The following is a 27,690-nucleotide window of genomic DNA, read 5'->3' on the forward strand; positions in this document are numbered from 1 at the left end:
TGCTGTGGCAAAACTTGTGTTGTTGGGGTGGGGGTCGGGGGGTCGGTGGGGATTAAGCACTTGTAAATGACAAAAGTTTTGTTGATGAATTGCAAACATAGCCTAATTTAGACATGGGCAGCAACATAAGTGAAATAAAACTGGGAATTATTGTCTTAGGCACCCATTCTCAGATCACTGAAAGGGGTATTACACAAATGTTTTCTCTGATGGTTAACACAGCCATGGACAACTATTGCCCCGATTAAATCTGATCTTTGACTTTTTGTGTTTTTCCCAGAGACAGAAGAGTAGGAAGTCTGATCTCTTCTTGGACCAATGTTAATGCTGATCTGTAAATCTTCTGCCTCAAGGTTCTCAAAATGCAGAGCAGCTGTAAACTGTGCTCAGTTTGTCACCAATGGTCCAAGGAGTGAATATCCCCCCCCCCATTTTAATTATAATTCCCATTCACAGCTGTCACCTCTTTAGCCATCTACTGCAGTTTAGTCAATCGAAACGAGTTTTTCCTATTTCCCCTTGTAATCAGAGTGTAGCTAATTCTTTAGTGCTCTGTTTGCAATACTAGAATTGTTTCTGAAGGTGCTGCTCAGTTTAAGGAACATTTGGATCCTGATGATGGTTGTCCTTCCTTAAGAGTCAAAGCAGCTCAAGGGACGACTGCTTGAAGAGTTTGTAAAGCCTTTTCATAACTCATTGTGGAGAATTTTTGTTTCCTCTTTTGCTTCAGAGACTGCTACTTCTAAGAAGAGTTTAGTTTAATAGCATTTCAGGCACAAATACATATTTTATAAATACTATTCATCCAAAAATATAGAAAACACTGTACAGTATTTATGGAAGAACCCATTGCCAAATAGGCACCTATGCTCAATACATCCAATTAGTATACAGGCAGTCCCCGGGTTACGTACAAGATAGGGACTGTAGGTTTGTTCTTAAGTTGAATCTGTATGTAAGTCAGAACTGGCGTCCAGATTCAGCTGCTGCTGAAACTGACCGCCAGTTCTGACTTACATACAGATTCAACTTAAGAACCCCAAGTCCCCAAGTCAGCTGCTGCTGAAACTGATCAGCGGCTGATTCCAGGAAGCCCGGGACAGAGCAACTGTGCCTCGGGCTTCCTGTAGTCAGCGCTGGTCAGTTTCAGCAGCGGCTGACTTGGGGACGCCTGGGGCAGAGCAGCTGGGGTGCTGCTGGGTTGCTCCAGTAGCGCCGCTCCTCGGCGCTACTGGACCAACCCAGCAGCACCCCAGCTGCTCTGCCCCAGGCGTCCTGATTCAGCCGCTGCTGAAACTGACCAGCAGCAGCTGAATCAGGATGCCTGGGGCAGAGCAGCTGGGGTGCTGCCGGGTTGGTCCAGTAGTGCCCAGAGCGGCGCTGCGGGACCAACCGGCAGCGCCCCAGCTGCTCTGCCCCAGGGTCCACAACAAAAGCCTGGTCTGCTGGGGGGGGCACACTAGCTGGGCCCCCCCCCCAGCAGACCAGGGACATGGGGAGCAAAGCCGCAGCGGCGGGGTGCCGCGCCTCTGAGGCTTTGCTCTGGCGCGGGACCCGCCGCCGCTGCGGCTTTGCTCCTGGTGTCCCTGGTCTGCTGGAGACGGTCCCCAGCAGACCAGGGGCACCGGGAGCAGCTTTTCTCGCCCCGGAGGTCGAGGTGGCGGACCGCTGCCTGCGAGCTCCGGGGTGAGAAAGCCCCGTTCGTAAGTGCGGATCCGATGTAAGTCGGATCCGCGTAAGTCGGGGACTGCCTGTATTGAGACTGGACCAACAGCCCAGCTGCATATGCTGTTGCAACAGCCCAATATGAATTGTTTAACCATTCCAAGATCAGGGAAATGTTATTACTAGAAAAGACAATACAAACAATTAATGCTAATTGCTAATATAATTCTGTGTTCTATTAAGAAAACTCATTCCTGCTTTTCAGGGTTCACAGGTTAACTGTAAGACTAATAGTATAATATTTGTATTTAATCAAAAGGGGACCATGGGGGTTAGAGGTTAGGAGCGGGGAAAAACAGGAGAAGCTGCTTCAAGATAAAGAGCTAGCAACCAGAGAACAGCAGGAACCTGGAACTCATAGGAACCTGTAGGTTCTGCCTTTTAGGGTGCAAGGGACACATTTTATTCACTGTGATAAAGATATTCCAGTAACTTCAGGAGCAACTAAGTAGAAGCATATAGATCAGATCCTAAACTAGCACAACGTGAGGTAGCTTCACAGCCATCATAGAAACCACTTTATACCAGCTGAGAATCTGAAAGAATATTTACAATTCCTATGTTGAGAGGAACCCTGTTCTAGATGATGGTAAAAGAGAACCTATTATTGGATTTGAGCTTCCTTCTACAAAGCTCCAGATTCAGACACACATTTTTCCACGATCAAATTGTGTTCGAAATCCGATGCTGTTACTGAGGTTCTGAACTTGCTCTCTCAATGAATCCAGCGGGAGTAAGGACAGGTTCATGGAGACTAAAAATCGGATGTGATTAATTTATTTTAATGTCACATGGAGAAAACAGAGGACTCCAGTAAGTCAAAGCAAATACAACACTTTTAAGGCCCTAGTCTTAAAAATTTCATGCAGCCTGTAGTGACTGAGGAGGGCAGGGCCAGGCTACTGTAAGTTAAATATAAATTACTTTTCTAGTAATATTTTGTTCCACACATTAAAAGCATTACAAATCTCTTTTGATTTGTATACAAAAACATTTAAAAAGAGTAGCTTACCCCTTCTTCTTGATCGCCTTCTCTAACATTTTCTCATAAGATAACTTTTCTTTATCATACTGTGCCACTATTTTGTCAACTTGTGTGCAGTGCAACTTCTGCATAGCACTGTGCTCCTGGAAAACAGTAGGACCTTACAATTAGGTTGCTTGACTTTTAATGTTTCATTTTTATTATAGTTGATAATGTAAGTGTATGAACAAATATGCTTGGTATTGTATTTAATCCCTTTTAGCTGCCTGGTACCAAGGGGTCCAAATCTCTCTCAGTAAATATAAAGCCTTTCTCTTTGGTACATATCAAGAAAATCTGTTGTTACAGTGTTCGTATCCTGAAAATATGGTATAGTTATCACAAACCAAAATAATTTATGGAAACAATGCCAGCTGGTAATATCTACATAACTGTATCTTTTTGGAATAAATAATCATTTAAATGTGGTGAATTAATACAATTTATGACCTCAGATTAAATACTATATAAAGATTCTGGAATTTCAGGGACTACCAAAAAAATAACAGGCATTCCCCTAAACATCTCAGACTGAACATAGTGCCAGATCTTCAGCGAGTGTAAATCATGTAGTTCAACAAAAGGCAATACAAATGTACATTGGCTGAGGATCAGGCCCATAAGTCTAATGACACTGGGTATTTTGTTGTCGCAAAGCAATGCAGAAGCTGGTTCCTTATTGCAAGTGACTTTCAGCTATGCAATAAGGAAGGCTATCAAGCATATATTTAGTTACCTACAACGGAATATCTGTGTTTTTCTTTTTGGTCTTTCCCATGCACAAGCTACTCGTAAGGGGCCTGATTCTGGTCTCTATCACACCATTGTAATTCTACTGATTTCAGTGCAGTTACACCTGATTTGCACTAGTGTAAAGGGGGAAACAATTTCCCCCATTAGAACAAAAGGTGCACACACAGATTACAGACACAGGTCCACCTGGTTATAAATACTACTCTGTTTTGGAAGCAATACTCCTCACTTAATATTTGTATATTCTGGCTCCAAGCTGGACTGAAACCGATGAGCAATTTTAATCACCCTCCCTTAAGAAGCACACTTACTCTTCTTCAATGTCTGATTAGCAGTGATGGTTTTAAAGTACCGAGCATACACTGCAATAGGGAATTTTGTAGCTTTAGTTATTTTATTAATGTACTATAGCCTTAGATTTCATCTGGTCTTGACAGAAAGGTCTTGTATTAACTGTTATGGTTTGGCTTAATGTGGGAAATGTAAACAGATCACATTAAAAAGTTATATGGATTTTTGTCTGTTTTCATTTACTTTTGCTACACATTCTGAATTTACACTACTGCTCTGTGTCATAAGTTTTATTGCTACTATTTCACAGATATTAGAATCATAGAATACTAGAACTGGAAGGGATCTGGAGAGATCATCAAGTCCAGTCCCCTGCCCTCATGGCAGGACCAAGCACCATCTAGATCATCCCTGATAGATGTCTGTCTAACCTGCTCCTAAATATCTCCAGAGATGGAGATTCCACAACCTTCCCAGACAACTTATTCCAGTGCTTAACCACCCTTGCTACAGTTTAAGCCCATTGCTTTATGTTCTACAATCATTTTTTCTCCCTCTGACTCCCTTTTAGATACCTGAAAACTGCTGTCCCCTCTCAGTCTTCTCTTTTCCAAACTAAACAAGTCCAATTCCTTCTGCCTTCCCTCATAGCTCATGTTCTCTAGACCTTTAATCATTTTTGTTGCTCTTCTCTGGACTTTCTCCTAGTTCTCCACATCTTTCTTGCAATGTGGTGCCCAGAACTGGACACAATACTCCAACTGAGGCCTAATCAGTGCAGAGTAGAGAGGAAGAAAGTCTTCTCGTGTCTTGCTCATAACATTCCTGTGCATGCATCCCAGAATCACGTTTGCTTTTTTTGCAACAGTGTCACACTGTTGACTCATATTTAGCTTGTGCTTCACTATGACCCCCAGATCCCTTTCTGAGGTACTTCTTCCTAGACAGTCGCTTCCCATTCTGTATGTGTGAAAATGATTGTTCCTTCCTAAGTGGAGTACTTTGCATTTGTCCCTATTAAACTTCATCCTATTTACCTCAGACCATTTCTCCAGTTTGTCCAGATAATTTTGAATTGCTGATATCATAGGAATGGACTTATCAGTGCAATTCCTTTTAAAAAATACCAATGATAGAATTTCACATCCACTTTAGTAAATGCCGCAACACTTTTAAAAGCTAGCATTAAAATGTGAACCTGAATTCCAGCATCTGTTATCCACCCCTCTGGGCATTAACATATTCAGCTCCTGCAATTTCTATTCAGAATGAGGCATTGAGCTTTCTGTTCCACAGAGGATCAAAGGGAAAAAATGGACTCCATCAGCGCTAGAAAGATGCCAGCTTCAGCGGGGAATAAACATGCTGATTAGTAGACTAAGAGACACCGCAGACAGTGAATAGGATGAAGCAGGCCTGATGGCATTAGAGAGCCACAGGTGAATTGCCTGATATATATTTAATTACTGAAGCCACATACTCTTCCCCAGATAAACAGAACAGTACAGTTCTTGATATAAAAAACTAAGCATAATGATCTGAAATTATATGCCAGCTGTACACTGAACTGGCACTTCTGCATAAATGGGGTAAAGGAGATAATATTCAATGCTGGAATCCTGCTTTATTTAGGGACTAGAAGAACTTCCCTGTCACCAATTTTAATCTTTTCAGAATACTAATCTAAGGTATTATATACCCTGATGTGCTGTGTTCCATAAAAAGCTATTTCAGACAGGTAACCGACTGGGCCGTGTTTTCTTTGTGGACACACACTCATTACAAATTGTTTCATGCAACAACCGCTGAGTGGAGAAGCACACAAATGCATGCAGCAAAAAAGGAAGGAAATACAAAGCTTTGTGTTGGGACACTGCCTTTGTCATCCAAGTATTTGGGTGATGCTGCGCTAGCAGAGCAGAAACAGAAAGAAATCACTGAAGAGAAGTGGAAGGACACTGGAGAGGAATCGAAGACACACTGATTGATGGAGGATAACTGACTCATGTTCATGTTGGGGGGGGCTGTTGCTAAAGGTAGCAGCCAGCTCTCCATTGTTTATTAGAGCATTTAAAGCCTGTGGAGCAAGTTCCATTTTTCTTAATTTTCTCCTGTGAATCATCTGTGCACATGGTCTCCTCCTCCTGCATTTCGCTTTTGCGTCCTTCTCTTTCATCCGCCACCTCTAGCCATTTTCTGAGCTTTTCTCGGCTCCCATTGCAAGCTGAGAATTAATCCTTCATTTCTTCTCTCGCTGCTTTCTTTCTTCATAAGTTTGCTCATGAACTCTCTAGTTTTGCCTTTCCGACTTCCTTGACGACTCTCCGATGACGAAGTAGTTTTAAGAAAACAAAACAACCCCCCCCCCACACACACACCCCTTAGTACACATGCACAAGTTCTTCCTTGTGATCTGGGGATGTCTGCAGGGAAGGAGGGGGGAAAAAAAAGACGGTAGGATCATACACTTGGAAGAGACCTCAGGGTGTTATTGAATCCAACCCTCTCCCCAAAACAGGACCAACCCCCAGTTAAATCATCCCAACCAGGGCTTTGTCAAGCCTGGCTTTAAAAACCTCTAGGGATGGAGATTCTACCACCTGCCTAGGGAACTCATCCCAGTACTGCACCACCCTTCCAGGGAAATAGTTTTCCCTAATATCCAACCTAGACCTCCCCCACTACAACTTGAGACCATTGCTCCTGGTTCTGCCATGCGTCACTACTGCGAATGGCCTCTCACCATCCTCTTTGGAACCCCCCTTCAGGTAGTTGAAGGCTGTTATCAACCCTCCCTCCCTGCCCCACACTCTTTTCTTCTGTAAGTGTGAATAAGCACAAATCTCTCAGCTTCCCCACATGAATCATGTGCTCCAGCCCCCTTATTATTTTTGTTGCCCTCTTCTGGACTTTCCCCAGTGCGTCCACATTCTTTCTGTAATGGGGGAGGAGGGGCAAACTGGACACAATACTCCAGATGTGGCCTTACCTGTGCTGATTAAACGGGAATAATCACTTCCCTAGAGCTGCTGGCAATGCTCCTCCTAATATGCCGTTACCCTTCTTGGCTATAAGGGCACACTACTGACTCATATCCATCTTCTCATCTAGTGTAATCCCCGGTCCTTTTCAGCCCAACTGCTGGTCAGCCAGTTGGTCCCCAGCCTGTAGCAATGTTTGAGATTCTTCTGTCCCAAGCACAGGACTCTGCACTTGTCCTTGTTGAACTGTGAAATAATTCAATGTATCTGTCCAACTGTGCTATTGTAGGACATAAGTTACAGGCATCCATTGTTTCAAATGTTCTAGAGTTTTCTGAATTGCTGCACGAAATCACCAACTTGATTTTACATAACAAATATTTCACCCAAAGCCCCATTACCTTGTATAGATGTTGGGTACACTACAGGGTGAGCCGCTGGTAAGTACTCTTTTTAATGCCCAGTTCTGGGTCTCTGGCACTTAACACAATGGCATGCACTGTAGTCATTACAGCTAACGAAGAGAGCAGAGGTCTAGGAGAATCCATTTGGAAACGTTCATTTCTGAGCCTGAAGCCACCTTCACATATTGGGAATGAAAAAAAACTTGATACTCAAGCCTGATACGCACATGTAATAGCCGGGACACTGAATTTTTATGGGACACGTGGAAAAATAGCCCTTCCGCTTTATTGGGCAGCATCCAGGCGTTGAGTTAAATTCATCTTAATGTGTATCTCTGGAAAAAATCTGGAGAGGAACATTCTGAACAATGCAGCGCAGCACCTCATACTATGGTCTTTTTATTGTTGCTTTGCCTCCCAAGGATCATCATCCTTTCCCCTTGCCTCCAGTTTTGACCTTCTGTCTTTGAGTGCTCTCTCACATGGCTCCTCAAAGCAACTGGCCCATCTCTCACGGCTGGATGAGAGTTGGGAGCTCTCCAGTAAGTGCACAGATTCAGCCAGAAATTGTCACCTCCTCACCCTGTGTTAGCCAGTTCTTCTGAGCAGGTCTGCCTTTCTGATCTGGAGTCACAAAATTATCATTCGAGACTATATTACAGTGCCTTAAACTTCTTACATGGGTTGGCACTTCCAGTTTGAGAGTTTTGTCTGGCGCTTTTCTGTACACTTAGGGTATGTCTAGACTACATGGCTCTGTCACCTCGTGGGATGAGGTTTACCGGGGCGGTCGACAAATGCCTTTGATGTCGACTGCGGAGTGTCCAGACTAGCGTGCTGAGCCGACAAATAGCTGATCGGCTCAACGCGGCAGCCATTTTAATTTAAATTGCCGCTTCATTTGGGTATGTCTAGTAAACTAATCTACATGGCTCTGGCGACAGAGCCATGTAGTCTAGACTTACCCCTAATGACTGCAGAAAATGCAACCTGACAAATTTGCATGGCCTGACAAATTCACCCCAGATCGCAATCGAAGTCCTTTTGTTGGACTCCAACCAAATGGCTGATGATCCATCTCAGCTGATGAGCATGAATACTCAATGAGCCAAGAGAAGCAAAGGCTGACAATCGAGTATATACCAGGGCTACCACCAGACCATCAATACACCAGCATGGCTTTTTTCTTTTACATACAGAAACATAGAAACCATTGTCCCATCAGCGCATAGCGAAAAGTACACAGAATATATGGAGACAAAGCACTATGTAAGATATCACACCTTATGAGACTGCCAATCACAAGCAGAACTGGGTGGAAGGAGAACTAGTTAAACTGGCGTAGCTGTCTGTGCACATTAGAGACAATTGCTACATCCACAACTGTTGTCAAGACTAGGTCCCAAGAAAAATTCCAAGTCTGTATTACAGTATACTTCAAGCAATGCTTGTAAATGTAACACATATGGAGGCAAACCAAGTTTCAAGTGGAAATACGTTCCAGACTGGTTGACAGTACATTTGTGACTCCCAATGCAGATATAGCATAAATCTCTGATTTAGGCTTTTCAGAATCCGCTGCCATTTCAAATTCACTCTTTTCTTTTAGACAGAAAGATACAAATTACATATTGGTAATCAGTCTCCAAATTGAAGCCCATAATACAGTTAAAATATGGCTTTCAGAATAAAAAAGATTGGTTTAAAAAGGCTAAAAATGATTTCAGGAAACAACAGTTTAGCAAGGGAAAATGAAAAGCATGTGTAGTTTTCTATCCAGTGCTCATTAAAAGCAAAGAAAACATCATTATTCACATTAATAAAAGAAACAAGAAATAACGTGGTGACCCATAAATGTTATTCTTGTTGCTATGTACTATTTTCTTACAATATCACAAATAGTACAGAGAGCAATTTAGAGGAAAACTAGCTTGCAGAAGCCTCATTAAAGAACTCCAAGACAAGAAAAAAGGTTTCTTTCATTTCAGTAGAATTGTATTCATCTCATACTGAGCTCCAGATAAAATTATGCACTACATTAACTCTCCATTGTCTTAAAAGTTTGGCTTCCCTTTCTGCATGAGTCCCAGAGTTGGGCACTGGCTTTTGCATTGTGACAGGCAGATGCATGTTTTTTACTGTATTAGCCTTAGTTGAAAATGTATATGAGATTTAATGCAACCTTTAAAAAATTGCAGTACAAAATTACTAGCAAAAGCTGAGAAGATTTATTCTTTGGTAGGTATTTTTGTGATGATTTGGCAATATTATGTTACTTAAGTGCTTATGTTCACCTGAAATTAACATAGGGGGCACTTGGCAGTACCATCTTTTTACCCAGAAATTGCCAAAATTACAGTTTTTATGTAACTAAGTACAAAATAGATTGTTACAGCAAAGCCACCTGATCAGATATCATGATTCTTCAGAGGAAGTTATACAAACCTCAAGCTCAATACATAGGTGTAGGCTTTGGGGGTGAAGGAACAATTGCCCACAATGACTCCTCAGTTTGGTTCAATAGTAAAGACCTGAGTGATTTTCAGGACATTTCTGTTCACTCCCGGAACATCTTGGAAGTGGGGGAGATATCCAAATAAATAAGTTGGTAAGAAGTGGTATCAAATGCCGTGGAAAGGAACAGAACTTTGTCTATAAACTGGAGATCATCCAGCATTGTTACAAATGCTGTTGCTACTGCTTGCAGTCTGACTAAGATGGACCCAGGATACTGGCAGCTAACGGCAGGTTTTGGAGATTGTGCTACCTTCTCAATTAGTTGGCTTAGAAAAAAGATTACACCCATGGAGGTTGTTTGCATGACAAGGTCTCTCATGTCAGGCATTGATTACTTCTGGCCTGGTTAGTGGACTGCATGTTTTAGAGGTGGTGTAGACTCTTCTTTTTCAAGGAGGTGCTGACAATTTCTGGTATCAGAGGGTCCGGGAATTCTTTACTTTCTTTTGCCACCCAAAGAGGTCAGTGATTAGAGTCACAAGCATTGACCTTAGGTGTTATCACTATTTCTGTAACTGCTAACTTGTGAATCAGCCAAATACTTAGATATTTCTGGTCCTGTGTATGACTCACACTTGGGGCAGGGGTGTCAATGAAGACAGACTAGATTAGGCAGTTTTCTTTGTGATACAGTTTCCACAGTGGAAGGTGCTGTATTCTGGAATTGTGTGAAGGCAATCTAAGCCAATTTACAGTCTGGAAAAGGTTTGCAAAGTGCGTTTGTGGTCTCTGTGACAGAGGTAGACTCTCATTTCATCCTGTGTGACAGCAGCATTACGTCTAGAAATTCTTTGTGTTCAAATCTGCCTGTGTTAGACTCTTTCCACCACCAATACTCAAAAGTCTTCTTCCTTGCAGGTCATCTAGAACCATGTTAAGTTTTGGAACCTGGAAAGATTCAAACATTTCTAGGGGGATCACTGCAGTGTTTTTGCCTTCTGATGAGGAGATGTCTCATTTACACTTGTAGGAGGAAGTGAACTGGTGGGAGTTTCTTGGATTTAGATTCATAACCAGCCTGAGATTCCAGTCCAGGGTATAGCCAGCTGTGCATGTGAGTCTGGACTTAGAAACCTCATGTAGAGAGTTCACAGTTTTGGCATATCCTATCAGAGGTGTTCAGCGTGGTTGTCTTTTAATGCAATAAATGTTGCAAACACCCCAACCACACCAGACAATATCTAGAGCCCTGCAATTCTGTGGAGATTTGCTTCACACCCACAGATATGGATGCAGATATCTGCAACTCATTTTTGCAGATACGAACGCAGAGGCGGATGCAAATTTTGTATCCACGCAGGGCTCTAACAATATCACTGCCAGTCCCTCTAGGAAGCCTTTTGTATTTGGTAGCAGCTGGAGGAGAGCTCAGAATTAGCAGCACATCAAGGTTAGTCTGGTCTCTTGTCTCACAAATTAAGGGGGTGCACTTCAAGGATTTTAATTAGAAGGAGTTACAAGTCTTGCACAGAGCCCAGAAAGGAATATGGAATGGTTACTCTGCTTCTAGATTTCTTGTCCCTGGCTATGAGGATGTGGTGAAGAGAGTAGCTTTGAGGTGGATAACACAAGTGCTTACTTGTGTCAACCAGCTGAGGTCCTGTGACAAGTGCATGGGTGGTGAAGGACTCACTGAGCACAAATCTTGCATCAATCAGCAAGAGCTGGAGATGCTGGTACTTGTCACTACTGGGACCACATAAGATTCACTGATTGCACTGTATTGGATACACTTGTTCAGAGTCTCCTTTTTAGCACTAGCTAGTGTTCCCTATGTTTATTTCTTCCTGGTAGAATTTGTACTGGGAATGTTCTCGAGGCCAGTTACACCCTCTGTTACACATGTACAAACCATTTTGTTGATGATACACAGGAAGGAACTGATGATATCAGTTTGCTCTTCATAATTGTGTTGGCAATTCTAAAAGAATAACAAGTACAGGTTGAACCTCTCTAAACTGGCACCCCTGGAACCTGACTGGTGCTTAAGCAGAGAATTTGCCAGACCATGGAAGGTCAATATTGTCTAGCATCCTTAACAACGCTTCCACTGCTTTACCGGGCTCTTCGAAGACATTTAGGGGTAAATTAGAGCTAAGTAAAAGCACAGAGCACTGTGAGCCAGGACTGGTGGCTGTTAACAAACTTTATGGGACCATGGGAAACTTGGCCATATCCATGATAAGTGGACATCCAGTTAACTAAAATTATGCCAGGCCACAGATGTTGCCAGACCAGAGTGTACCCGACTAGAGAGGTTCAGCCTGTAGTAAAATCTTACAGGAGGCCCCCGACTGGCGACGCTATTGGTTCTGGGGAAAGCGTCGCCAGTCGGGGGTGTCATAACTTCAAACCTCATTTATGATAGGTGCCGTGCACGGTCGTAAATGTGGGCTGAGGGCGTAAGTCGGGGGTTTTCAGCCCCTTCCGCACTTACAAAATGGTTGTAAGTGAAGGGAGTCGGAACTCGGGCAGTCGCAAGTCAGGTGCCTCCTGTATTTGCATCACTAAAGCAAAACAGCTATGACAATGCTATGCTACTCAACAGGCCTGCTCCTTGGGTGTGTTTACAAATGCCTGCTGAGTAATGCAGCATCATTTTCATAGTAGAAGTACACTTTAGTTTTTGGACTTTCCAACTTTCTAGCTGTGTCTAGACTGGCAAGTTTTTCTGGAAAATCAGCCGCTTCTCCGGAAAAACTTGCCAGCTTTCTACCCTGGCCGCTTGAATTTCCGGAAAAGCACTGACGATCTCATGTAAGATTGTCAGTGCTTTTCCGGAAATGCTATGCTGCTCCCGTTCAGGCAAAAGTCTTTTTCTGAAAGACTTCTGCGCAAAAGGGCCAGCGTAGACAGCACAGTACTATTTTCCGCAAAAAAGCCCTGATCGCGAAAATGGCGATTGGGGCTTTTTTGCGGAAAAGCACATCTAGATTGGCCACGGACACTTTTCCGCAAAAAGTGCTTTTGCGGAAAAGCGTCCTGCCAATCTAGACGCTCTTTTCCGAAAATGTTTTTAATGGAAAACTTTTCCGTTAAAAGCATTTCCAGAAAATCATGCCAGTCTAGACGTAGCCTCCAAGTTTTGGTCTTTAGTTTTTGGACTATTATCAATGTTAATATTTGCATCCCATTTCTCTGTTTTTCTTGTGGGACAGTTCAGGAACATATTAAAAATGGGAATAAAATGAAAGCAAAAAAATAATTTAAAATGGTTTGGCGATTGTTTTCTGTTTTCCCTTCCCCTTTCACATCACCTGCCCCCATCAGCAGCCTCTACCTTGCCAGTCCCTTCCAACTAGATGATTATCTCTTCCTTCCCCTTCCAAACTACAGGGTTTGTAGCCCAGCAATAGAGTCAAGAAGGAGCCGACAAGATGCATGGAGTGGATGGTGCTTCTAAGATGCACACAGAGCACTGCGATTCTTTTAAAATGAATTAGTAGCGCCATCAGCCACCAGTACACTTAAGAAGCAGGCTGCTTTGAAAGAGCTGAACCAAAGCAATTTCAAGAGGCCTGTACTGTGCTGAGTCATGATTTCTCCGAACGTCCATGCGCTGCCAGCTTTCACAAATACGGTAAGTTCTAAAACTACAGGAAAATATTTTATTGCACATGGGCAGACAGACACCTTTAAAGTTTAATTATGTCAAACTGGCAAACCTTAACTCTTCAAACACAACTTGCTTTCTATTCCTCTCTGAAAATTACATTGTCAAGAAGGATGTTTCTAACCAACTATTTTTGAGTAATGAGCACAAATTTAAATCATAATTTGTTTTACAAGAATTTTACCGGCTACCTTGGGGCCACAAGATATTTTGCTGATGCTTTTGCAGCCACCGCCCACCCTCCTCCCCTTCCCCCCGCAGCTCTCAGAGGCTGCAGTTCTCTGTTCCTAGTCAACGGGATCTGTGGGAAGCGGTGCTGGGAGGTGAAGGGGCTGTAGGGATGTGCTGGCCGCCACTTCCCACAGCTTCCATTGGCCATGAAAAGAGAACCATGGGAGCTGCGGGGGTCGGTGCCTACGGATGGTCGATGTCAGCAAAATGTCTCGCAATCCTGATGGGCCAAGTGCCGCCCGCGGGCTACAGGTTGCCAATGCTGTACTAAAGCACATGAAGCCAGTGGGATTACTCATGTGCTTCAATTACTTGTGTGCTTTCATACCTTACTGAACCAAGGCCGAAACTCTTCTTGACAGAGAACGTCTCTTCTTATGTATGTGTGCAGTACAGTGCCGAGCACATCTGGGGAACTAACATTAATATAAATAATACAAGTAGTAAATGCTGAATTTACAGAATTCACAGGCAGTGCCCCAGTTCCTGATACTCTGCAACCAAGATTTTACAATGACTTAAATTCCATTAATCATGATTCATGTTCCCAGTTAAAGCGTTTATGGCATGGTACATAAGAAATACGTATTTTGGCATGATTATATTTTAGATTCTTTTTAAACATCTCCTATACATTTCTGGCTGTAAAATAAGTCAGCCCCAGAATTTTAAACAGTGTTTGAAAATAACAATTTGAGCCACGTTTATTTTGAATACCCAGCAGAAGTGTATTATTATGTATAACTCATCACTGATGAATGTCACCCAGTGGGGATACCACAGCAATTCACTCTACATTACATACAATTTTAATCAAAAGCCTTATAATCACTCAAATACTCCTACTCATTTCATAGTAGTGTCAGTTCCTCTATACCCCAGCTGCAATTTATTTATATTATTTTTTAGTAAAAGTTAATATCAAGAACATAAAAAAAATGATTATATTGCACAACAAAACAATAAAATTATGCCTGTTTCTATGTTATGATATCTGGAACGAACCTGGACCCTATTATTTTTAGAAATGACGATTTCAAGATGATTTTAACAGGTTTTTGTGGCTTTTTATGATCTTGGATCCATGTCTATGTATGTTATGAGTAAAAAAACCCACTTACAGTGCATAATCACAGGTTTACGCACACACATCTAATATGCAATCCATACAGTGTGCTGCCAATTTCTGCATGGAAAGTGGAGTGGCTAATGGAACATGTCTCCATTGCCACACCAAAATTTGTTCCTGTGAACCAAGAGGGAAACTTCTAAATATCCAACTAAGCAGCACAGTCTTTCTGCATTTCTATATTAGAATGAATCAGACACATCGATATTTTTAGGTCAAATATGTAGAGCAGCTGCTCCACGCTATGGCTTTTGTGCAGTCTGTAGCTTATTATGCACATGTAACTCCTCTGTAAACAAATGGATTTGTGTCTACACACATTAGGATGAAGCTGGTGCTCTATATTCTAGGGCATATAGTCCAAGGTCTTTCCATATACAATTTTAAAAAAGGAAGTTATTGAAAATGAATCCAGGATAAATTTATTTAGGAAGAAATTCAACCCAGAATGCCTCTCTCCTCAATAGCCCTACTAGGAGAGGTAGGGGAAGCAGTCTGCTATGGCAGAGCTTCTACACCGACTCTAGAAAAAGGTTGAGGGGTTTGCATTTAGATTAACGAAGATTCAAAATCTGAGGACAACACAGAGCTGCCCCCATCGCACCCAGCAGATCCATGCTAGGTCCACTGCATTTGGGTTGTATTCTAGCCAGAAGATTTGGCCCAAGCATAGGCAGGCACCAAAGACAAAGCCCAACAACTATTCCAACCTAGGGCGAGAGCCTGCTTTTCGACACCCTGTTTGCAGAATTTTGACCAACTGGATTTATAGCTGCATGACCCTAGCCACAGGGGTGTTGCTATTAGGTGACTGTACTAGCCTAATCCCTCGGTAGGAGCTCTGTGTTCAGGCTCCCCTGTGTAATTTTCCTGAGCACAGCTCATTTGTTCAGGGACCAGAATTTAGCCTGTTATGTATTAATTACAAGCTACAAAACAATAATTCCCATTTAAAACGCCACATCCACTATTGTGCAGTAGCATCGTGTTTCCCAGTCCAAGAGACTCTGCGGACTGCATGTGCTGCAGGCAGTGAATGTTGAATTTCTGATCTTGCTCAGTAGAAATGTTCTAGTCTGTTTTAAAAATCAAATCACTACTGCAATCTGCAAAAGTCATAGGCTAATGTATTTAAACCTCACCAACGGTACAGTGAAACATGGAGGTTCAGGAGCAAATTGTTCCTAGGATGAAAGGCCTTTTTGAAAGGCTGATAATTACAAAAAGTTACTGATGTTTTTCAGATTCAGTCAAATACCAAACAAATATGAACATTCCAGTATCTGAGGGTGACAACTCACTAGGGGGTGTTGTTACAAAATATTCAGTCTTATCTACCGGCAGCAGCTGTAAAAACCCTGCACTTTGCATCTCTGGGCTTATAGTACACCCACGTAAGGGGAAAAAAATTACAAAAACCTTTAGAATCTAAATATCTTTGTGGCTCACTGAATTTCTGCAGATCTTTCTCCTGTTCTAGGCACACAGGATACATAACAAGATGTACTGGATGGGAAACTGTGCCTTGATTCACTTAATGTCTCTGCAAATACCTGGCAAAGCGTCTTACAAGGCAGGTCACCATTTTTTTTCCTTAATGGTTTCTACTGTGGCAAGGTCAGTCCCACTCCTGGGTCCCAGACCCTGGTTCAGTCCACAATCTTGCAACCTAGGTACTGAGGCAGAGGTCCCGCTTCTCCTTGCTGGGGTTTGGGGTTCTGTCTCTCTGCTAAAAAGGGCGTTGGGGCAGATGCCACCGTCAGCCTGAGCCGAGTAACAGTCCTCCCCAGCTACCGGCTGGCCTAGCAGGCTGCTTGTGGAAGGGAGCCCAAACACTCCTTGTTGTCCCACTGTCTCTGGCAATGCTGACGTTCTCTCTCTCCGTTTTTCTGATTCTCTCTTATCTGGTATAGTCTCCACTTCACTTTAACCTCCTTGCCTACTCTCTCTCCACCTTCCACCCAGCAGGGAAGGCTTTTTGAAAGGCCCCGTGGCCACCTGAAGTGAAATCAGCTAGCCCTTAATTGATTTACAGCAACCCTGTCTTGGCTGTTCTCACTCCAGCCATGTTGACTACAGGTCAGATGCTCCTGGCTACCCTGAAATAGGCTCCGGCTAATTAGGAAATGGTTTCCTGATGTTCAGAGCTGCCTCTCTCCCCTTCTAATCTAGCCCTCTAGTCTGACCCTGTCACACTACGTATTTGGAAGGTTCTGCCATCAGCACCTCCTTATTCCCAAGCTGGCTCTAGCCTGTCACAGGGTGCTCTGCACCCTCTCCTTATACGACGATTAATAGGGCCTGGAAAAGATGAAGGGAACTGTCTTCTTGCTGTACCAGATAGTAGGAGCGCAAAGCTCCCTTTTCCAGTTGATTTAGGGGATGCTGTCCCTAAATCCACTGCCATCAGCAGCTTATCAGGGACTCAAACCCTCAATGGAATGAGTTCAGGACTCCTGCTACCTACCAAATTGCAAGGTCTTGATCTGTCTGGCTTAGCCACCTTACTGGATCCCCTACTTGCTGTGAGGAAGATGACAAAAGGCACCATTTCTTGACCAATGTGGCAGGGGTAGGTGGGGGGAAAATTCCTTCCTAGCCCCAAAGGAGGAAACATGCAGCAAACATGCTGCCCATAGCAGATCATACCCAACCCCAGTCCTACTTGGATGTCTTGGGTGGGAGAGCTGGGGCTGCTGACTCCTCAGAGAGCGTGTGCTCTTTCTGGACTGCACGCGCTACACCCATCTTCCCTCCCATTGGCGCTCACCTGCCTGATCTGGCCACTTCCTGTCCCAGTGAGCAGTGAGGTAAAGTCTCCTTTCCCTAAACAAACGCAGGACAGACCCTTAAGGGAGCGTCATCCCCTTTCCTTCCCACCTGCCACACGAAGACCTACTGCATTGGGTTGCTGCGTGAGCACTTTATAGACACGCCGAAACCCAGTACTTGCTGAAAATGTAAACAGCACAAATAATCCACCCAGGTGCTACGACTGGCATGCTCTTGAAACCAGTTGGTAAACGATTTCCGGAAGGACAGAATTATAGCACAGGAGGATTGGGATGAAATCTGGCACCATGTACGCATCCAGCTGTAGTCCAGACAAAATCATGCTGCCATTTACACATGCACGAAGATCCCAATGAGTATGTTCAACTAATGGGAATATTAATCCCCTCAATGCACACTTCTAGAAGAATACATTTTTCCCAAACATCTATTGGAAGCTAAATAATTGGGGTGGGGTGGGGTGGATCCATGCTCTCTTCATAGTTCCAGCGATATAGTCAGTTTGATACTGTCCCTTTCTCCCTCTCCACTCCCCACCCCACCGCCAAAGATCAGTTTTGGTGTTGGTCCAGCATAGGACCAACAGTGTGTGCCACCAAATGATGGCACGTTGCTGCTAGTGCTAAGTGTAAATGGAACTTGCGATTCTTTTTTCCTCAATAAAAAAAATAGTTATTTCTCATGCCAGCATGCTACTTGAGCGGGTTAACTTCAGTTACTTTAAAAATCTTGAAAACCAATCTCCACGTTTTTATAACGAAGTAGGATTGGTTCTCAACGTAAGCGAATGGACTGTGATTATACCCTTCTACAATAAGCCCAACCTTTGGAGAGGCATAAAGGAAAGGCATGCACACACTGAAACAATTGGTGCCAGCACAACAGAACTCTACCTCTTCCATAATGCAAAAGGATGGGGGAATACGAATATGCAGGAGGAGAGTCATACGCAAAGACATATGAAGAAGGTTAGAAGTTGCACAATCTTAGAACAAGACCATATGGAAAAACAAGCTGTTACAAGCTCATGTCACTGACTTGTCAGTCTTCTGAGTTACACAGTGAAACCCTGGAGAATGGATTCTGCTGTAAAATGGAAGATACTAATGTGCCTAGCAAATGCAACAATGACGCGAGATGTGGCCTGTGCTTAGATTATCTATCTTACTTGAGGCTTTTAAGAATAATATTTATGCTGCCGTCACCAAAATATGGTTGTTAAAAAAATAAATCACTCAACCCCCAAAGGTGATTGCTCTTCAAGCAAATTTCTCTTTCTCCTCTACACTCCTTCTTTGGTAGCAAATCTTGCTAGTATGTCAGAGCTACAGAGGAAAAGACCGTTGCTGAATGTAGGCAGTTCATCTCAGCAGGACGGGGGCAGGCGACCAGCATAGCACAGTGTCTCTCTACCCCTTAGCACAGAGGTCTTCTAGAAAAGAGGCTCAGGGTGCAGCCACAATTATGCAGGCTTACGAGCCAGCCCTCTGCAGGGACTGCTGTCGTGCCGTCAAGACGGGAAGCTTTCCTTTCTCCTGCCCAACCTTGGCAGCATCCCAAATTCCAGACAGTTCCCTAACTCAGCATCCATCACCCAGCCTGTTTGGTCAGGCTATGGCTAGGTATAAGATTTGGTTTGAAACCTGAGAGTCGGTGCTAAGAACTACCCAATAGAATTCCAGCAGTTCAGCTTTTTCTGAGGTGCAGAAACCCGTCAGCTGCAACTGGTTTCGGGACACTCTTGCTGGGAAGCGAGTAACCATGCTCCTGTGTGGGGCAATGGAGTCTCACTTGACTTAGAAGGTGTTGGAGGGGAGGTCCTTTTTCTAGATGAGGATTTGGTGGGGGATTTCTCACTGTGAGACTGTTGGCTATTACCTTCCTCACATCTTTGTTTGGAAGAGACTTTAGCTCTGCTCTGATTACTCCTAGAGCCAGAGACCACTGTGCCTGGAAGGGCGCCTCTGCCCAATAGAAGAGGGAGGAGTGGGGGAGAAGAGGATCTGCCAGTACTGTACCGGTACCTCATTGCACCATCCATCAGCAATCTTCTAAAGTTGTCTGCATGGGCTTGACGGGTATGGCTAAGAAAGGTCCTGCAGACATTACTTTTACAGGGGATATTGGCTTTCCCAAGGCAAACAGGGGCACATGCTGTGATTGATTGTGAAAGCCCAGGGAGGCAAGCCACACAGATCTTGGATCCTGGGCATAACAGGCATCCGGTATGGGGTGGGGGTGGGGGATGGTGCCTGGTTAGGGGACAGGGACCTGAAAGCCCCTGTGACTACCAAACAACTACCTATAAATGATCAAAAACAGGTTTTAAACTATTTATAACTAACTATGATTTTTGAAGAATGCTAACAAGCACTGTGGACACTTGAATGGGTTTTCTCTCACACCTCAGAAGGTAGCACAGAACCAGAAGAGTTAGTTGGGGTCCTTGACATCCCGTAAGACCTTGGTTTGAAGCACGAGGAGGAGAATGGCACAGCCACAGACTAATGGACACTTCTAGCACTAAGCTTCCAATCTCAGGTGCAAGGAGCGCACTCAGAGAGCCCTACTTCAATCAAAATGCTGGTCAGACTGAAAGGTCCCTTTGCAGACTGAAGCTGAGACAAAAAGTGTGGCCTGTCATCACAATCGAGATGAAGCACTGAAGTTGTCCTCCCTCCAATTTGTTTTCCTGCTTTAATGTCTTATTGTTCCTCTAGTCCTTTGAATCCTCTTCTAAATTATCAAGATGTATTCAAAAGCAATATCTTGCCTTTGCAGAGCTTGGCATATAAACTTCTCATCTGCATTGCTTATAATCCCCTGAATAAAATCTCTCCTCTTCACCACTCCCAAACATCACAAATCCAAACATCCGTATTCATCAGCAAAACTGCTATTCTGATATTAAGGAAAAATGGGACGTTCTAATTTTATCAAGGGCTATGAAAATGAGCAGCTACCAATTCTGAGGTTACTCAGCAGGTACGCTTCTGCAATTCATATGATCCAGGTACCTGCCTACTTAGTATACAATTCACAGCATAGGTATAAAAAACAGACTTGGCTGTATTTTCAACAGTCCACACATTTTACATGAAACATAAACGGGCATGTTGTCTTTAAAGAAAAACATACAGATATTTTTATAGCTCCTTCGAAGATTATTGTGCCTTTTTCATTTCTCCTGTCTGGAGCTTCAGCCTCTTGTTAACAGGAACATAGGAAAGGTTTCCACCCCTGACAGTTTTCTGTGCGACTCCTACTTACCCCCACCAGTGCATTTTCGTTAGCATACTCCCACACACACACAGCATGGTTTTATTCAACCATTTATTATCCCATGCACACACACGAGGTCTTCACTTCAAGACACACTTTTGCATCTGTTCTTTGTTGACATATTTCTACCACTGTTTTTAGAAATACGCAGTCTGATAAGCATTTATACTTAAAGAAAATAAAAGCAGGGAACATTGCTTTTGTGTAAAAGGGCGTGTCTAAACTACATGGCTCCATCGGCAAAGGGAAATGAAGTCGCGATTTAAATAATCGCGGCTTCATTTAAATTTAAATGGCTGCCGCGCTCTGCCGACCAGCTGATGATCAGCTGTTTGTCGGCAGATCCGGGCAGTCTGGACGCGCCGCTGTCGACAAGGAAGGCTTTGTTGACCGGCGCAGGTAAACCTCATTTCACGAGGCATACCTGCACCGGTTGACAAAGGCTTCATTGTCGACAGCAGCGCGTCCAGACTGCCCCGATCTGCCGACAAACAGCTGATCGGCAGAGTGCGGCAGCCATTTAAATTTAAATGAAGCCACGATTATTTAAATTGTGGCTTTATTTCCCTCTGCCGATCAGCCTAATTTACATGGCTCCATTGACGGAGCCATGTAGTTTAGACACACCCAAAGAGACATGAATGTTGCTTTGTGAGTGAAAGAGACACCTGTTGAAAACTTATTAAAGGTACATTGCTCAGTCTTTTCCCTGTCGGGTCCCCTAAAGCTGAATCAGTCCGCTCTGCTGGTATTCTCCCACTATTCATCATGCTGCAACATCAAAATTACCTCTAACTGGAATTCCTCTGAATGGAAATGGCACACAGGAGACTCAGAGGGGCATTTTCAGAAGTGTCTAAGTAATCTGGATAACTAAGCCCCTTTTCCAAATGGGACTTTTGGAGAAGAGACTCACTGCAAGTCAATGGGCCCACAGATCACTGAGGCACTTTTGAAAGTTTTACCAACAAGCTTTCTTTTTGCTTTGTAATTTTCTAGTTTTTCAAAAAGCAGCTACATGAAGAGAGTAGAAAGACTAACACTGCCAAGTGCCCAATTCCTGCCTCAGCCTTCAAGGCCCCTCTCTCTCACCAGACCTTCCTGTGGCTGATCATCAACCCAGAAGTGATGCTAACAATTTCTCCACTGTTTAGCCGAGCCTTTGACTATTGTTACCAGTATTGGAAACCCTAGGGTAGCCAGCATAATGGCAGATGGCACTGTCTGAATGGGGCTAGACAACGCAGTGCTGAAAACCACGGTGGTATGAATAATTTAGGGGGTTCCCAATGTTTCATTCTGTTTATTCAGTTGAACTGATGTTAGGATGATGGGAAACTTTTCAATTTTTCCCCTGGTGCAGAGCAGGAGTTAGAAAGAGGAGAATAGAGGTCTAAGAACAGAACTAAGAATCAGGAACATGATTGGCTATGGAACTTTTGGTTGGACCTACAAAAGTGTTTTTCCCCCCCTAGATTTTCAACATAACTTATGCCATTATCACATCACCAAATGAGCCCAAGGAATTTGGGGAGGGTTAGCTAAATGCTTCTTTGTGTGACCTGACACAAACTTAATGGACTCATTTTACATACGAAGCAGCATGCAGAGGAAAGGGGATGGATTGGTAGTAGGCCTTCTACTGCCAAAATGGAACTTCGCTGCTTGTTCTTGTCAAGCCAGCAATTAGTTCATATAAATTTGTGCATTCAAGGCCATCTTTGTAAGGAGAAGGGAGAGAAAACCTTTTGTAAAACAAAAGAAAACGATCTTCTTTATATTATGTGTTCCTCCAAATTTAGGAGGCTCAAGGCCAGGAGCTTCCAAAGGTGGGGCAGTACTGTAGTTCTTGGATTCAGTGAGTCCAATAATGCAGAGTTTCTCTAGCTGATCGTGGCTGGCAGACGTCATGTCTCTCTCCTCCTTCCTAAAGCTGCCACACTGCATTATAAGACAGCTAAAAATACATCAAATGATTTCCTAATATTACTTTTCTGTGCAAACTATAGCTGCAGTTGTCACAGGAATGATGTGTAATCCCACATGGGGGAGAAGATAACATAATGGATTGCAAATGGCCAACAGGCGTCCAAGAGATACACATTCTATTAAGGTGAGGCCCTCCCTACCTAAGAGTTTAGGGACCCATGATCTATTCTGTATATTTCAGATACTTGAAGGGTGCCCATCATCACAGGACAGAAGTACTAATTCTGGCTCTTAAAACTGAATTTACTGTGACTCTGGATATTCACAAATTCAGTTTCTGTAAAAGAATAATATAGGTTGAACCTCTCTAGTCTGACACCCACAAGTCCTGACTCGTTCCGAATGAGAGAATTTTCTGGACCACAAGAGGTCAGTATTGTCTAGCAGCATTATCAACACTTCTGCTGCTTCCTGGGCTCTTAGAAGACATTTAGGGGTAAATTCAAGCTAAATAACAGCACAGAACACTGAGAGCTAGGACTGGTGCCTGTAAACAAACTTTATGGGACTGTGGGAAACTTGGCCACACCCATGAAAACTGGAAATCTGACTAACTAAAATCATTCTGGACGATGGATGTTTCCAGATGAGAGAGTTCTGGATTAGAAAGGTTCAACTTGTGTTTACTTCCGTCTTTCATGGAGGGAGAGAGGGGGCCTTCAGATTTAATTACTTAATTTTAATACAGTGCTTTGAAGATGAAAAGCCTTGTATTAAAAGTGCTTAATGTTATTATTAGTTCTCTGATAGTTACCAGCCCAGCTACGGTTGTGAAGATAAACACAAGGGCTTTTCTGGAAAAAGATGCTGCTGCAGGTTCTGATGAAACTTCAGACACTACAATTGGTCAGCCACATCTATCAATCCAAGCAGGCAATGAAAATGAATCCTCAGCATATGACTCCAAAGATATCAAAGAACACTTACTTAATAACAAGGACATGACTGACGATAAAGCCATGTGGTGCTTTTCTATGCTGCCAGTATGGGACCAAATTCAGAATCTTGGTACTTTCTTCACTTGTTATGTTTCCTGTCATACCAGGCATAATTAGGGACATACTATGAGTATGGGAGGGAGGGAACTGTGCATGCCATATTATGCTATGAAACACAGTAGTAGGGGACCAATAAATTGGACACTACTGCTAATAATATCAAGCAAAAGGTGACTACCCACACTGTAATTATTATACACAGAACAAAGAGAGGATCTAATTTTTCATCTACTCTCTCCACCTACATTTTCTTTCCACGCAACTCCTACACTCTTTGTCTTTGATACAGCATATTTCATCTACCTAATTCTCAAAATTTTCCATAACACTTAGAAACAATTATCTAAGAGGCTAGCAGAAACCAGTACCTAGTAAGGGTGATCTTTTGCTCTTTACAGAAATCAAACAAAATTGTGCAGGAAGCTGAAGGGATATTCAAAAGTTCTCAAGGGAAATAGTGCCTATTGAAGGATGTCCTTAGTGCAGGCTAAAATAAATATCTACTTGTTGCTAACCCAATTTACTTATCCCTAGTTTTCCCATTGACTATCATTACATTCTATTTATGGTTATGAACGATTTGACTTTTTTTTAAATAAAGGGAGTAAACTTGTGTGTGAGGTGTGTTTCCCCAAACTCTTAGGCTATGTCTACACAGCAGCATTATTTCAGAATAACTAATGATATTTCGAAATAATGCAGTGCGCGTCTACACTACAAGCCTTTATTTCGAAATAAGTCTTCCAGCTCGACATTTTTACTCCAACTCATGGTAGCCCTCATTTCACGTGGAGTAAGGGAAGTTCTTCCTTTGACTTCCTGCTGTGCAGCCAGTGCTAAAAGCCAAATTAAGCTATTTCGACTTCAGCTACACAATTGACGTAGCTGAGACTGGGTAGCTTAATTCAGCTTTGGCCCTTGGAACTCTAATTGTCATACCTTGGCATGCTTCTTCTTTAAAGCAGTCAGCTCTTTCTGTTGTTTCTTTAAATACTTTATGTAAGCCTACAAAAAAAGGAACTTGGATCAATTTTCCTGTTGTCATAATGACTGATGCCAGATAAAATCTTGCTGTTTGCAAATGTATATATCATCTTGCAAAGTTTATGCCCGAACTTACCTTCATTTGTTTTAAATCTTCTATCTTCACTTGAGGAATAAGTTCTATACCTAGAAGGCATCAATACATTTTATCTAGAACTTCAGACACATTAGTACATATCAGTTTTTGTATTTAATTTCACCACAACTTATATTTGTTAGATAGTAATTAATGCATTTCATATTAAAATGTATAACATAAACAAACACCCGAGTTCCATTTAAAAACAATGTAATTATGGAGAGACATGGAAAAGGTATATTTAATTTTGTTTTCAACAGCATTGTACCATCCATCATTTTATTGGTGTAAGAAGAAAATAAAACTAGAGCTGAATTCCAACCTCCTTTCCTTTCCAGCTTGAGTTTCAAACAAAAGCAAGGCAAGAATATGTCAAAATCACTTGCTCAGAAACAGAGCAGACTATTTGTGCAATTTCACAATTTACCTTTCTTTAGGTTCTGGCAAATACTGTTTTTACTGTCAGACCTTAACATTCTTTCAGTTACAAAGCCATAGTCAATGGGGTCCCTTGAGAAAATCTCACTGCCCAAGACCCTCTTTAATTCTTACATACAATGTTGGGTCAGTCGCTAATATACTACATTCTGTTTATTTAATTAACTACCTTAGGGTCGGTGTACAGTTAAAACACTGAAATGGTTTAGCTGTACCACTGCTACACTTCAGTGAAAAGGCTAGTACACCAACATGAGAGCTTCGTCTGTCAGTGAAGTCAACCCACCTTGGAAGAGTCAGTAGCTCTGTTGATGAGAGAAGCCCTCTTATGGACATAAAAATCACAGATTCTTAGAAGTGTAGGATTCAAGAGGTCATCAAGTCTAGACCCCTCTACTCATGGCAGGACTGAGTATTATCTAGACCAGTGTTTCCCAACCAGGGTTCCGCGGACCATTATCAGGGGTTCCGTGAGAAATCGTGGAATATATAATGCTGGCGGGGCCTGGAGAATCTGTCATGCCCTTTGCCTCCCGCCCTGGTGCCCGGCTGACTTCTGTGCTGCTCAGACGGGCCGCTGCGTGGGAGCAAGCAGCACAAGCGGGCGGGGACTTCTGCGCCGCTCAGCTGGGCCGCCGCATGGGAGCAAGCAGACATTTGGGCTCCACGAGTGAGAGGCAGGAGGGGGAGGAGAAGAGAAAGAGAGAGTGAGAGGCAGGAGGATGAGGAGAAGAGAAAGAGAGTGAGAGGCAGGAGGGGGAGAAGAGAAAGAGAGAGTGAGGCAGGAGGGGGAGGAGAAGAGAAAGAGAGAGTGAGGGTACGTCGACACTAGCCCCCTAGATGGATCTTTCTGCAATGAGGTTTACCAGCTAATTCAATTTAGGGGCTTTAAATCGGAATCCCGTTTCACTGCCTCGTGCAGACGCGGGGAGTTACTTTGGGCTAGTCAATTTCTAAAATGGCAACCAGCCAGGAACATGAAAATCAAGCATGGGATATTTAAATCCCAGTCTTGATTTGCAATTTCGGTTGCCTTCATTAGCCTCCCTAGATCGATCTAGGGGGCTAGTGTAGACGTACCCAGAGGCAGGAGGAGGAGGAGAAGAGAAAGAGAGACAGGAAAAATGCTCCAATTTTTTTTCTTACAATGTAAGCTGACATTTATATTATATATATATATATATATATAAATAAAACAGCTCTTTACAAAAACATTTTCTTGAAAAAAATTATCAGTAATTGAATTGCGCTCCCCGCTGTCAACTTTTTCTGGCCAAGCAAACGTTTTCATAGGTAGGGTTCCTTGGGATATGAAAAATTATTGTAGGAGTTCCTTCATGGGAAAAAGGTTGGGAACCACTGATCTAGACCATCTCTGACAGGTTTTTGTCTAACTTGCTCTCATAAATTTCCACTGATGGATCTCCCACAGCCTTCCTAGGCAATTTATTCCAGAGCTTAACTGCCCTGGAACTTAATGTTCACTCTAAGCTGCCACTGCTGAAATTTAAGCCCATTGCTTCTTGTCCTATCATCAGAAGTTAATGAGAACACTCGACCTCCCTCCTCCTCATAACAGTCTTTTATGTATTTGAAAACTGTTTCCATTTCCCCTCTTAAGATTTTCTTCAGACTCAGACCCAGTTTTTTTAGTCTTCTTTCACCAATCATGTTTACTAGACCCTTAATCATTTTCATTGCTAGTCTCTGGACTTTCTCTAATTTGTCCACATCTTTCCTGACACAGTACTCCAGTTGAGGGCTTTTTTGCAATAATATTACACTGCTGACTCATTTTTAGCCTGTGATCCACTATGATCCCCGATCCCTTCCTGCAGCATTCCTTCCTTGGCAGATATTTCTTGTTTTGTATGTGTGCAACTGATTGTTCTTTCCTAAGCAGAATATTCTGAATGTTTCCTTACTGAAATTCATCCTATTTACTTCAGATAATTTCTCCAGTTTGTCCAGATCATTTTGAATTTTTAATCCTATTCTCACAACCCCTCCCAACTTGGTATCATCCACAAACTCTCTATTGTCCACAATATACTCTCTATTCCAGGGCTGTGGAACCTTTTTAGCATGGGGGGGACACTGACCCAAAGAAAATCAGTCTGGGGCTGCTTACAAGTGAGGGGAAGCCCCCCCCAACCCTTACTGATGTGGCCCCCAACTGAGAAGGAAAAAGGCTCTCTTCACATTCTCCTCACGCATCATAACCTAGGGAGGCCCAGCCTAGTAGATTTTGTGTGCTCCAGCCCTGTGGTAACCAGCCTGAAAACCTATTTCCTCAGACTAGTAACTGAATTCACACACATGCTCTTAATTAACAGACAATAAGTTTACTACAACAGTTTTCTAATGAAATATGAATATTACAATTCAATGTCATTATT

General features: G+C 42.9%; 1 protein-coding gene across 12 annotated transcripts in view; it reads right to left on the bottom strand.

The window, feature by feature from the left end:
- Positions 1-27,690, bottom strand: part of PLCB4 (phospholipase C beta 4) — a 333,392-nt gene that overhangs the window by 28,154 nt on the left and 277,548 nt on the right. For all 12 annotated transcript variants that reach the window (XM_075925708.2, XM_075925695.2, XM_075925700.2 and 9 more), the window contains 3 exons: positions 24,851-24,900; positions 24,670-24,735; positions 2,738-2,853 (listed from right to left, as the gene is read on the bottom strand). In XM_075925708.2, coding sequence (XP_075781823.1) covers positions 2,738-2,853; positions 24,670-24,735; positions 24,851-24,900 — 232 coding nt within the window. The remainder of the gene's footprint in view (positions 1-2,737; positions 2,854-24,669; positions 24,736-24,850; positions 24,901-27,690) is intronic.

This window comes from Pelodiscus sinensis, chromosome 3, assembly GCF_052426305.1.
Source record: "Pelodiscus sinensis isolate ZL-2025 chromosome 3, ASM5242630v1, whole genome shotgun sequence".
In the NCBI taxonomy this organism is placed as follows: domain Eukaryota; kingdom Metazoa; phylum Chordata; order Testudines; family Trionychidae; genus Pelodiscus; species Pelodiscus sinensis.